The 12,885-nt window shown below is 38.3% G+C and overlaps 1 protein-coding gene across 1 annotated transcript in view; it reads right to left on the minus strand.

The window, feature by feature from the left end:
• Positions 1–12,885, minus strand: part of LOC138442916 (transmembrane protease serine 11E-like) — a 60,512-nt gene that overhangs the window by 25,419 nt on the left and 22,208 nt on the right. The window contains exons 3-5 of the mRNA XM_069595031.1: positions 7,595–7,713; positions 3,610–3,731; positions 1,085–1,152 (exon numbers count right to left, since the gene is read on the minus strand). Of these exons, the coding sequence (XP_069451132.1) occupies positions 1,085–1,152; positions 3,610–3,731; positions 7,595–7,713 (309 nt within the window). The remainder of the gene's footprint in view (positions 1–1,084; positions 1,153–3,609; positions 3,732–7,594; positions 7,714–12,885) is intronic.

Here is a 12,885-nt window from a genome sequence, read left to right on the forward strand (position 1 = left end):
AGGCTATGGTTTTTCCAGTAGGCATATATGGATGTGATAGTTGGACTATAAAGAGAACTGAGCACTGAAGAATTGATGCTTCTTCTTTCAAAAGAAGACTTTTGAAAGTCCCTTGGGCTGCAACAAGATCCAACTACTCCATCCTAAAGGAAATCAGTCCTGAATATTCATTGGAAGGACTGATATTGAAGCTGAAACTCCAATACTTTGGCCACCTAATGCGAGGAGCTGACTCATTGGAAAATACCCTGATACTGGGAAAGATTGAGGGCAGAAGGAGAATGGGAAGACAGAGGATGAGATGGTTGGATGACATCACTGACTCAATGGACATGGGTTTGGGTAGACTCTGGGAGTTGATGATGGACAGGAAGGCCTGGCATGCTGCGATTCCTGGGGGTCACAAGGAGTCAGACACAACTGAGTGAATGAACTGAACTGAACTGAGGAATAGATCTGAGATCTTAAATATTTATAGCAAAGAAAAAAAAAAAAAACAGATGAGTGGAATAAAGGGAAAGAAATATGGTAGGAAGGAGTACCAAGAAGAGAAAATAAAAAACTCCTCTACTACACTATTTTACATAGAATGCTTATTTGTTATTAAACCAAGAGATGTGGCTTAGGTCCCTATTTGTTCTAACTAGTTTCCAAAAAACAACCAAGTCAAAAAACCAAATTTTATAATATAGCCACCGATAACACTTAGAATATGCCTGCAGTACAGAGACCTGGGTTTGATCCCTGGTTTGGGAAGATCTGCTGGAGACAGGAAAGGTTACCCACTCCAGTATTCTGGCCTGGAGAATTCCGTGAACTATACAAACCATGGCTGTTGCAAAGAGTCAGACACAACTGAGAGCCTTTCACTTTCATTTTTCCTCAAAATCGTCTTGCAAATTCTTTCTTTTGGATTTAAAGAATGAGTAAGGCACGTTGTAACCCACGACTTAACACAGAACAGACACAACATTAATCTGTTAAATTATATCACATATGAACAATTCGAACTATTTTTTACTGACCAGATTAACAGCTTTAGCTTCAAATTATAATCAGAAGTCAGTATTTTAGATCTACATACCTGAACTTGATAATGTGAGACTTGACAAATTTTCCCCTCAATGAAGATTTATGAAATGCATTTTTTACCTGTTCCAAAAATATTCAAAATATGTCAGCAAGGATAATTTTCTAAAATTCTGCAAACTTATTCAAAGCTTAAAACATTTTTTAAAAACAAAACACACTGACCAACATTTCACAATTGCTGAACTTGAGGAGTCTCTTTTCGTACTCTGTTCAGTGATTTCCACTGAACTCTGCCTTAAGAATTATATGAGCTGGGGAACCATAGGAGGCGGGCTAGGAGTGATGTCTGCTACACTCGGAAAGAGATAAAAGAGAGTAAACAGACTGAGTTTTGAAAAGCAAGAGAAGTATTCACACTATGAGATAGAGACTTTTACTGTAGGTGGACAAAGGAAATGAAAAAAACTGTGGCAGGTGGTAGGTCATAAATTCAATCCATGGCCACACAATCCTGAACACACTGGGTCTCATCTGATCTCAGAAGCAGAGTTAGGCTTGGTTAGTACTTGGAAGAGATAATGAATGTGAGAATGAATGCATAATGGTGTCACATGGTTCTCAAACCTAGTGAAAAATATTACCAAATATCCTGTCATAATCTACACCCAATTCGGCACTCAAGATGCTCTTAGGAAGGCTCAGATGAACTGGGATACATAGCTGATGGGTGTGTGTGTGTTAGTTGCTCAGTTGTGTCTGACTCTTTGCAACGCCATGGACTATAGCCCACCAGGCTCCTCTGTCCATGGGATTTTCCAGACAAGAATACTGGAGTGGGTTGCCATTTCCTTCTTTAGGGGATTTTCCCAACCCAGGGATCAAACCTAGGTATCCTGCTTTGGCAGGCAGATTCTTTACCACTGAGCCACCTGGGAACCAAACACAGATACTACGAGCTGGTGACTAATTGACAAACAATGAGCCTTTTTATTCTTTCTTACCTTTTGTTTGACTTCTGAGTCTTTGTTCCCAAGGACAATTACTTCAGTTATGAACAAATCAGCACAATTCAATTGAGCCCTCTAATGACAGCATTCATTTGGAAATAAATTTAAAGGTGTTTTTTTTTAATCAAATATCTTCAAAATTACTTATTTTGAAGAGTACTAGAGTCCTATTTGTATTCCTTTATGTTTAAGTCAATCTGAATCTTATACAAAATTTAGTGACTGGCACAAGAAACAAGAAAAATAGTTGCATTTTTACTTAATATATTTACTTTCATTTCCTTTCCTTTACTATATATTACATATTATATATATATATATCCTTAAAATATGTATGTGTGTATATATATATGCATACATATCTTTAAGCAGATATAGCTCCTTAAAAAGAGCTTATTTGATATTTCCCTGATTTGGTGTTTACAAATATGAATTCAACCAGGATTTGATCTTCTCCTCAGCAAAGTATCCAAATCCTTAGGCTTCTATTTACCAGACAGTTTCCAGGTGGACCACTGCCATTCTGTTCTCTCTCAGGATATCGGAAAACAGTTTGGGAATTTTGTAGTCTAGTGGCTTAATTTTCACATAAGGGAATTTTTCCAGAATGACAGAGATGTGCCAAATGACACATCACTGGCTAGTAGATGGTCCTAGAAGTAGGTGTCCCAGCTCCTAGTTTAGGGTGCTTTTCATCACATCATTTCACTGGTTACCTCACAGACTATCAGGAAACTTCCAAATTATTCTCTAAGTAGTCTGACAATGATAAGTCTTCACCCAGGCTCTTGCTCTTTTGGCCTATACTGCTAAGTTTTCCCAGATGGTGCTAGTGGTAAAGAACACATCTGCCAATGCAGGAGACATAAGAAATGCAGGTTCGATCCCTGGTTTGGGAAGATGCCCTAGAGGAGATCACAGCAACCCACTCCAGTATTCTTGCCTGGAGAATCCCACAGACAAAGGGGCCTGGTAGGCTATGGTCCACAAGGATCACTAAGAGTCAGACATGACTGAATCGACTTAGCATGTATGCCTAGCTTTCCACTATTTAAAATATTTCATTTATTCCTCAGGATACATGTTGATGACCTAAGGATAAAGATGAATATCCAAGGATTTCCTATAGATTTATGTACCAAAAACTTGTCCAAGGTTGGATACTTTTTAGTACTAAAATACTACTCAAGTATGTGTCTGAATAGTTTCAATCTTGTGTCTTTTGCTAAAGGTCTCTTCTTGAGGAAATCAATGACACAACCACCATATTTTGGGTCACCCTCACATTCTCAGAATTTCTGGACTCTGCTGATCAGTAGTGTATCACTAGCTAAAGAAGGGTAAGAAGAAGGACAAATAGAAAAGACTAAAGGTCACTCGGTTTAACCCTGTAAGGAATATTCCTCCAAATCATGTATTGTCAATTTTGTTTTATATCTCTCAGGTAGGGTCTGTCTCCATTTTGCAAAGATATACAAAATCAGTTGAATGGATGTTTGAGAAGCTAGAATACTAAAAATTTTGGTAGAAAGTGCTAGCAAATGCCCTAGAAATGGGGGGAAATGCTTACCATTGATTCAATTTTCTGGCTCATTTCTGTGAAATTTTCAGAAGCCTCTTTTCCAAACTCATCATACACTTTGTTACTTGTAAATGACAATGTGCTGTAGTAATTGTAGGTCTTCTTTTGATCTATAAGGAAGAGGCAAAAATGTATCATGCTTTTTCTCAGGTGTGTGTAAAGCATCAGGCATTTCCTTGTTTGGTAGTTGCTAGAAGGACTGAGACAGAAAAAAATGTCCCACCCAGATCATCTCCATCATCCTGCTCTGAGCTTCATGGTTATCTCAAAAATAAAAGACAACAACATTCATCATTATAAGATTTAGAGTGTAAAATCATTATAAGATTTAGAGTGTAAAATCCATACGAAATGCTCGGTGTTCCTGTAGGCTAATTAGTCACATGGATATTTCTGAATAAACCACAAGAAGCAGCTAGTCAGGCCATCTGAGCTTCTGAATCTATTCAGAAGCTTCCCAAGAGCAAACACACTTTTATATTTTAAAAGTAGGTTTCTCCCAGTTCCGTAAACTACCCATCAATTCTGGCTGCAAGGACTCTAGAATAAGCAAATTTATTCTGGCTAAAGGAGAAGGTAAAGGTAGGGATTAAAATGCCAGGAGTTCAGTGTATAGAATTTTAAGGAGCTAGAGTTGCCACCTTGGTAACCCTCCAGGGACACTACATAGTTTCACCTGGTTCCTTTGGCTCTCCATTTATTTTCTCCCTCCAGCCAGAGGCTTTGGCTTTTTTTTCTTTAGCCAATGTCTCCACTTTCTGCATCCAGTTCAAGCAGCCCAAGTTTTTGGTCTCCTGAAGAATTAACGCAGCATAGCTTTTCTTCTACTCTCCTTTACATGAAGCAAGCACAGAGCTAAGAAGATTCTTTCAATGAAATATTAATGCTGACTATGTTTTGTGTGAGAGACTGTGCCAAGCATTAGGAATACAATGGTGACCAAGACTGTTGCGTATGGTTATAATAGGAAAATGGAGTGTGCCTCATTCAACCTCAGTTTCTCTCTTGCTTCTCATTCTTTCTCTCCCTTAAACACCAGAGGGAAAGGAAATTAACATTAGACAGCTGTATCCCTAGCATATTCACTTGTCTCACTCAGTTTAAAATAACCCTCATAAGAAAGCAGTGTTATCCACATCTAACAGTAAGGACTGTAGTCTCAGAAATGTAAACGCATTTGTCCAACCTCAACATAAGATGGCCAGAAAAGATTAAATTGGGTTTCAACCTAACATCTAACTCCCAAAGCACACATTTTCATGATACACTGCTTCTTCAAATGGAAAAAAACAAACTCACTCACTGAAGCTATAGGAGAAATCTCTAGTTATGCGTGAGAGCTATCAAAAAAAAAAAAAAAAAAGACTCCACCAGATCATTCTGGTCATCCTGAGGATTTGTTGGGGTAGAAAGGGAAGCCACTGGTCAGATTTGGACAAGACCTGGGGAAAGAGTAGTGATTTGTAAAGGAGATGGATGGTGCTGAACGGTCAAGCTCTCCTGAGCATTTGCTACCTAAGTGAGGGTCTAGGGAGGATTTTCCTTCCTCCTTTCGCAGCCCTGAATGGCCTGTGTGACCTGAAATGCAAACAGATCACAATAGACACAATTTCAAGTATGATTTTTAATATATTAAAATAGTGACCAATAGTTTACCTTCAGTCTAAAGCTGGGTCCAAGACTCTGCATTTCTAACAAGCCCCTAGGTTCTGCTGATGTTGCTGGTACCAAATCATACATTGAATAGTAAGGTTCTAAAAAAGAGGTGAACATACTCTTCTACATCCTTAGGCTTGTTTTTTTTTAATTATTAGATTGAATTATTTGAAATTGCCATTTATATGTTAAAAATGGTCAAATATCAGCAATTTCATATGATACAACTAAATTAACAAATTACTACAATTAATATTTTAATTTGCCTGTTGAGTCAAATAGGTTGCTAGGTGTCAAAACACATTTCCAGTTGACAGAATTATATGGCATGTGTAATTGATGAAAAATACCAGAGTGTTAACAGAAAAGTAAGAAAAATGAACATGAGTTGGCTAATAATATTCTAACAGGAAATTATTCATTGTAGGTGATTCTATAACCCACAGTGATGTTCATAGGAGACATACTGCTGTTGTTCAAGTTACTGAAGAGATAGAAACATAGTCCCAAAGGCCACAGGACACAAACTGCACACACAGTTCTATGTTGCCGGGGTTTTATGCCAAAATGATGTTTTTCCAAGCCTGATCATCTCCATCTTTATCTTTCTGTTTCTACAATAGGTTTGTTTGGCTCACTTTGGTTCTTTAGGCATGCCAGCTCCTAAATGCTCATGTGCTTTATCTACTCTGTTCTTATGTTACATCTGTAAACAGAAGATAGGGGACAAATGTGACAGCAGCACATATCATAACAATCACTATTTATTCAGGTGTATTGTGTGGGCAGCGGAAGTTGTGTGTTCCATATTACTCAGATGATCATCTCAACAATAGGATATATAGGATCAGGGTACTGAAGAAATATTACCAGGTTTTTATTGTATGTATATGAGTAAAATTTGTAAGCTTTATAATACATGACTTGGAAAGAGGCAAAGAAGTACTAAGGAAAATTTTCTCTCACTGAAGTAATGAGATCCCTAACATTACTAGGACTTCCTTGTTAAGTCAGACAAGGCTAAATATGCTCCAAGAAATCATAAGTATGATTCACTCATTTTCATCATTCAGTGTTCAATAAACATTAATTATCTAACATGTGCCAGGAACTTGCTAAGTTCTAGAAATACAAAAGTGCATAAAACATAGTCTTAGACATCCATGGAGATGAATAATGATGTTTGCAGCATAATGAGACTTAGTATATTCAGAACAGAGCTGTAGAATTATAAAATTATTTTAGCTATTCTCTTTATATTTAAAACATGTTTCAGAGAAATTATCAAAATGCAAATACTACAAATTCAAAGACCTGCACATAGGCAAATTCTATCCCCTCTTCAAAAAAAATCTTTAAATACTTTTTCTTTAAATTTCCCAGAAATAATCCACCTTGTTTAGGAAATGAAGATTGGATTTGTGTCTGTTAGCAGAAGATAACCAATTTACAGATCACCATCTTTCTTCACAGGAAAGCAACTTCTGCAAATTCCCAATTAAATTAGAATCGTGATTAGATTCTTTGGTTACAGGGTCTTAAATATCAACACATTATCAAGTTACTAAGGGAGATATTAAACCAATAGGTCAAAATGGAGTCAACTAATTAAAACCTGAGACAGAGTAAGAAGGAAACTTCAGAAGGGTTGTTATGCCCTGGAAAAACAGTTCTGAAGTACCCTGGGGACTTTTCTAATAACAGAACAGTGTTCATGCTTCATCTAGCAGGGAGGTACCTGATTACCACAGAGTGAACCTCTTTATAATTAACCTTCTCAGCATATCCTATCTTCTTTAATCACTTGCAATATATCCCAAGATGATTTTAAAATAACGACAATAGACATTTATTCAACATATACTGCTATAAGCATTTTTCCAACTTACTAGTACAGAATAGAGCCTACCAGTTTATAATCTCTGATTGTATAGTTTATTGAACTGTCAGGATTTCAATGAGTTGGTGTTATTCTAAATCAAGATGATTTAAAATCCTATGACCTCAAACCTTTCCAAACATTGGACTCTACCTCTACCTATGCTTTTCCCATAATTAAGACTTGATTATTGCTTGTCAATGAATATGAAAACTAGCATGATATTCCCAGCAGGAAGCATAGCTACATCAAAGATAGAAGAATCTTCCTTGGCTTGTGTAGATTAAATGAGTCACAAAGCGGGTAAAGATCCTTTTGAACTATCTTTGCGAACAAATTATGGTAATGAATGAATAAGCCTGAGACAAATCAAAACAGAAATGTAGATCAGGAAATATTTGAGGTAAATCACATGATGCCAGGGCAACCCATACTTACTGTGTCTTGCATAATGAACGATAAGTCCAATGCACACTGCCAGGACAATTAAGGAAATAAAGCTGATGAGGCCAATAACCCAGGGCTGCAGACAAGCCCTCTTCCTGGCCCTCACCAACCTGAGAAAGAAAGCAAACGGATGGATTATATTATAATGTACACCACACTCACTCCTTAGGTGAAACAGATATTCCTGGGGAATTAATTTAGGACACTCAGAAGGAAGAGTACTGTTTTGGTTTAAAACATACCACAATCCCAGGCTGCTGAAGCCATTCCTGGCTCTGGTTGCCTGACCTTAGGCAGGTAATTTGATTTCTCTTTGCCTCAGTTTCCTTGCTCAAAAAATGAAGATGATAATGATAGCACCAGTCTCAGAGGATTATCATTGAGGATTAAATGAATTACTGTAGGTAAAGTGCCTACAACAGTGCCTAGCATGTAGCAAGTGCAATGTAAGAGTTCGCTATGATTTACTGAGCCGGTCACATGCAAGATACTTTTAGGCACTGTACAAGCTATGAACATGTTTAAAGCCTATTTCCATCATAGAATTTTAAATGGCCTGTGATACATGTTAGGGCTTCCCTGATGGCTCAGTGAATAAAAAATCTGCCGGCAATGCAAAAGACCCAGGAGATGCAGGTTCAAGCCCTAGGTCTGGAAGAGCTCCTGGAGAAGGAAATGGAAACCCACTCCAGTATTCTTGCCTGGAAAAGAATTCCTCCCATGGACAGAGGAGCCTGGTAGGCTACCAGCCAAAGGGCTGCAAAGAGTTGAATTCAACTGAGTGACTAAACACATAGACCACCAGGGAACTCCCTAAATCCTAAACTTTGGGGCTTCACAGGCGGCACTAGTGGTAAAGAACCTCCTTGCCAATATAGGAGACACTCAATCTCTGGGTCAGGAAGATCCCATAGAGTCAAACACAACTGAAGTCACTTAGCATGCATATGATATATGTTATAGCTTGAACCATACCAGGTTCCAGGCAAAGCTCCTAATTTTGTTCTCATAATATTTTTCTGAAACAAACTTCGAGGATACACATAACTCTAGAAAAGAACCAGAGTTCTTTTCTACAGAGCCAGAGTGTTTGAACTGATGTTTACCTCTAAACTTCAGCAATGCTGCAGGAAATCCCCTCTGCATGCAACTTCCTCAACCTCTCCCATTTGTTCTGCTTTCAAAAATATGTTACTGAAAAATGCTGATCAACCTGCTTTTTGTTTGATTAGTAAAGTTACCATTCCCTTGTGTTACAATAGCTTCTAAACAAACTCAAAAGTTAGAGAAAATGAAAAGTCAGAATGGGTCAAGTTGTTGAATCATGATGCTGTTATTTTTGATTTCTTGGGGTATTTATCATGCTGGAAGAAACAAGGCGTGTGTTCTTGTCTCCACAGAAGCCTGGTACATGAGAACTGGGGGAAAGGAGAGGGAAGGAAGGTGGATTCAGAATAAAGAGAATTCCAAGTCCAACGCTTTCCTTACCAGCTTGGACAAGTTATTTAGACCCTGAACTAAGTTGCTCTATCTGGCAATAAGTGACAGGCCACCCACCGTCTAAAGCACATGGTTGACCGTAGGACCCTGAATGAGATCATGAATAGAATGTTAAAACTTCTTGAAAATTGTGAAGAATTTTGCAGTAAATAATTGTTGCTTACAGAAATCAAGGGGACTCCATTTCCTGGTGATTCAGGACTTGTTGTTTAGTCACTAAGCCATATCCAACTCTTTCATGACCCCATGGACTGTAGCCCGCCAGGCTCCTCTGTCTATGGGATTTCCCAGGCAAGAATACTGGAATGGGTTGCCATGCCCTCCTCCGGGGGTCTTCTGGACCCAGGGATTAAACCCACATCTCCGCATTAGCAGGTGGATACTTTACCACTGGGCCACCAGGGAAGCTTGATACAGGACTAGGAAGTGGTATAATCACTTTGGTCGCTGGCACACCTTCATCCCATCTTGACTCTGTCTCTATGTCCTGTTCACTGGGAACACTGTCACAGAAGCCAATAGTGTCATCACTACAGATCTCTGCCTCTGCTGAAGTCACTGGGATGTAGTGAAGGCTCCAGGGATCTACGTGGTCTCCTCCCTTGGTTCTGTGATTTCCCCATGGGGCTGTAGCCAAGGAAACTTTATCTTCCTCTCCCCAATCTCTTCCATCTCCAGTTCTCATTTAAGTGGGATTCCAAACACCTGTTCCTAGAATGACGATTACTGAAGTATAAAAACACCTCTCCACTTGTGCGTATTTCTTATGTGAAGATGTGCTTAAGAAGCCTATAAACTGATTCCTGTCCCTCCATCCCTGAATGCTTGGTATTCACTTATTGCAGAAGAAAGGAGATGTGTACAGCAGACATAAGCAAAATGTTAGAGGGAATACACAGAGGGAAGGGCTTCGTAACTAATTTCAACACATGCCAGATGAATATAATTTGTAATTGTAGGAGACAATTGGTATAATCATCAAACGAACGTGTAAAATTGTGAAATATAAGACAGAAGTTATATTTATTCTACAATAAGTTTTCATTGAGATAGAAAATTTTAAAATGCAGCCACTAAATTTATGAGGTAGTGTTTACCTGTATCAGCATACAAAAGACCAATGAACTATTTTAATGAAAAACTGTTGCAGAATAATATGCATCCTATGTTTGGCTTTTGTAAATGTTAATAATAAAAGTACATGGGTGTGTGCACAGAGAAGTATATTAGAAAAACACAAAATTTTTAATAGTAAGAAGTGAAATAACAAAAGTAAGTGAACAACTTTTAATGTATGTATTTTTTATGATGGGTTCTTTTTAAAAGGAAATATCATGGCTTTCAAATTAAATGAGAGAGAAACTAAGGAGGACAGTTATACATGTCTTTTTAAAAAATTGATTAGAGTGTAGTTGCTTTATAATGTTGTTAGTTTCTGCTGTACAGCGAAGTGAATCAGCTATATGGATACATGTATCCTTTCCCTCTTGAACTTCCCTCCCATCCTCCCCACCCAGTCCTCTCTGGGTCATCACAGAGCACTGAACTGAGCTTCCTGTGCTATAGAGCAGCTTCCCATTAGCTAACTATTTTACACGTGATGGTGTATATATGTCAATGCTACTCTCTCTATTTGTCCTTTCCTTCCCCATCCATGTCTACATGTCCATTCTCTACACCTGCGTCTCTATTTACACCATGCAAATAGATTCAGCTGTACTCTTTTTCTAGATTCCATATATATGCATTAATATACATGTCTTTTCATGGAGTTCTATCACTAACTTGTTTGAGATACTACTGCGTATTCTGTTCCTCCCTCTCACCTCTCAAAACTATTTTATTCGGTGGCTTTGAGGGAAATAATAGGGATAGCATAGAATAAACCAAGAGAATCCATTAAAAACACTCTGAATAAACACTTAAGAGAGTGTGTTTTTGATTCTGACCACCAGCTTATTTATTGTACAGTGTGATACCAGAAGGTTCAATTCTCTCCCTTATTTTCTACATAAGAAAGACAAGGATAAGAACTACAGTCCCTTCCTAACTTGATAAGCTCTTAGAGAGAAAAATGATAAAATATTTTATTACTTTGAGCTGCCAAGTAAAAAATCATTGTACAAATAGTAAGAATTACTATTATTATTATTTTAATTATTAATAATAATGGCAATGGCTGTATTACTGAGATTTTGTCATTGGAAATATCTCTTCCCTTCCCTGTATGGCATTGCTTTTCAAACTGATTAACCCTGTTTCTTAATTACTTTTTGGTTTGCTCTCTCTGCAAGTGATTCAGTGTTGAATTGCTCCAAATTAGATGTAGTGGAAATGTGCTAAAAAAAAAAATAGAGGAATAAATCTATTTTACATATCAACAGATACTTGTGTAACTAACCCCTTCCTGCACATAAACCCTTGTCCAACTATGATTGGGGTCTGTTGAAAATTATCTCAACCTCCTCATGTAAAACTACCTTCAGATAGACTAGATAAATTCTAATAGCTTCAGTGGTATCAAATTTCTTTCTTTCTACGATTTTTCTTTTCAACTGAGGACATGTTTAACTAGGCAGTGAATGTAACAGGTGAACATAGCAGTTAAAATATGGTTATATATGTGGCAAAAAATATGGTTATATATAGTGGTAAAAACCCTCCTCCCAATGCAGGAGACTTAAGAGATTCTGGCTCAATCCCTTGGTCAGGAAGAGACACTGCAGGAGGAAATGGCAACCCACTCCAGTGTTCTTGGAGAATCCCAAGGACAGAGGAACCTGGTGGCCTACAGTCCATAGGGTCACACAGAGTTGGACACGACTGAAGAGACTTAGCACAGCACAGCATAATTTTATAAGCCCCAAATTGCCAGAAGGCAAGTCCAGAGTTGCATTATCATGATCACTTCTTAATGTGTCATTTTCTAGAATAGTATAAAAAGAAAAGCAGGAGCATTAACAAAAATGTGAGGGGAGGAAAGGTATTTATACTATCGCAAATAAACCTCATGGCAAGCATTGGAGAACCATACAACAAGGCTCACAGTGCTTAGAGGAAAGTTTACCGAAACAAATGCCAATGTAGAACTACCACCATGGACTGATTAATAATGGATATTGAACTCACTATCCAGTCTCTGTAAGGGTGGTGGTGGTTTAGTCGCTAAGTTGTGTCCGACTCTTGCAGCCCCATGAACTGTAGCCTGCCAGGCTCCTCTGTCCATGGGATTTTCCAGGCAAGTGGGTTGCCATTTCCTTCTCCACGGGATCTTCCTGACCAAGGAATCGAACCTGGATCTCCTGCATTGCAGGCAGATTCTTTACCAACTGAGCTATGAGGGAAGCCCCTTCTGTAAGGGTGAGCAGTGCTAATATTCTTAGTTGGAATGTTTCATTTGCTCAGTCCAGTTGAGGTGTTTTGAATGAACATGTGCACGATGTCTATAAAGCTGGTGATCTCAATACATTATTAACTACTTAACCCACAGATCAGCAAAGTTTTCGGTGAAGGCCGCATAGTAACTGCAGGCTTCCCTTGTGGTTCAGCTGGTAAAGAATCCTCCTGCAATGCAGGAGACCTGGGTTCGATTCTTGGTTTGGGAAGATTCCCTGGAGAAGGGAAAAGCTACCCCCTACAGTATTCTGACCTGCAGAATTCCGTGGACTGTAAAGTTCATGGGGTCACAAAGAGTTGACAGGACTGAGCGACTTTCACTTTCACTTTCATAGTAACTTTAACAGATTTCTGTGAAGGTCCCATAGTAACTGTAGCAGATTTCT

The sequence above is a fragment of the Ovis canadensis genome, chromosome 6, assembly GCF_042477335.2.
Source record: "Ovis canadensis isolate MfBH-ARS-UI-01 breed Bighorn chromosome 6, ARS-UI_OviCan_v2, whole genome shotgun sequence".
Taxonomy (NCBI): Eukaryota; Metazoa; Chordata; class Mammalia; order Artiodactyla; family Bovidae; genus Ovis; species Ovis canadensis.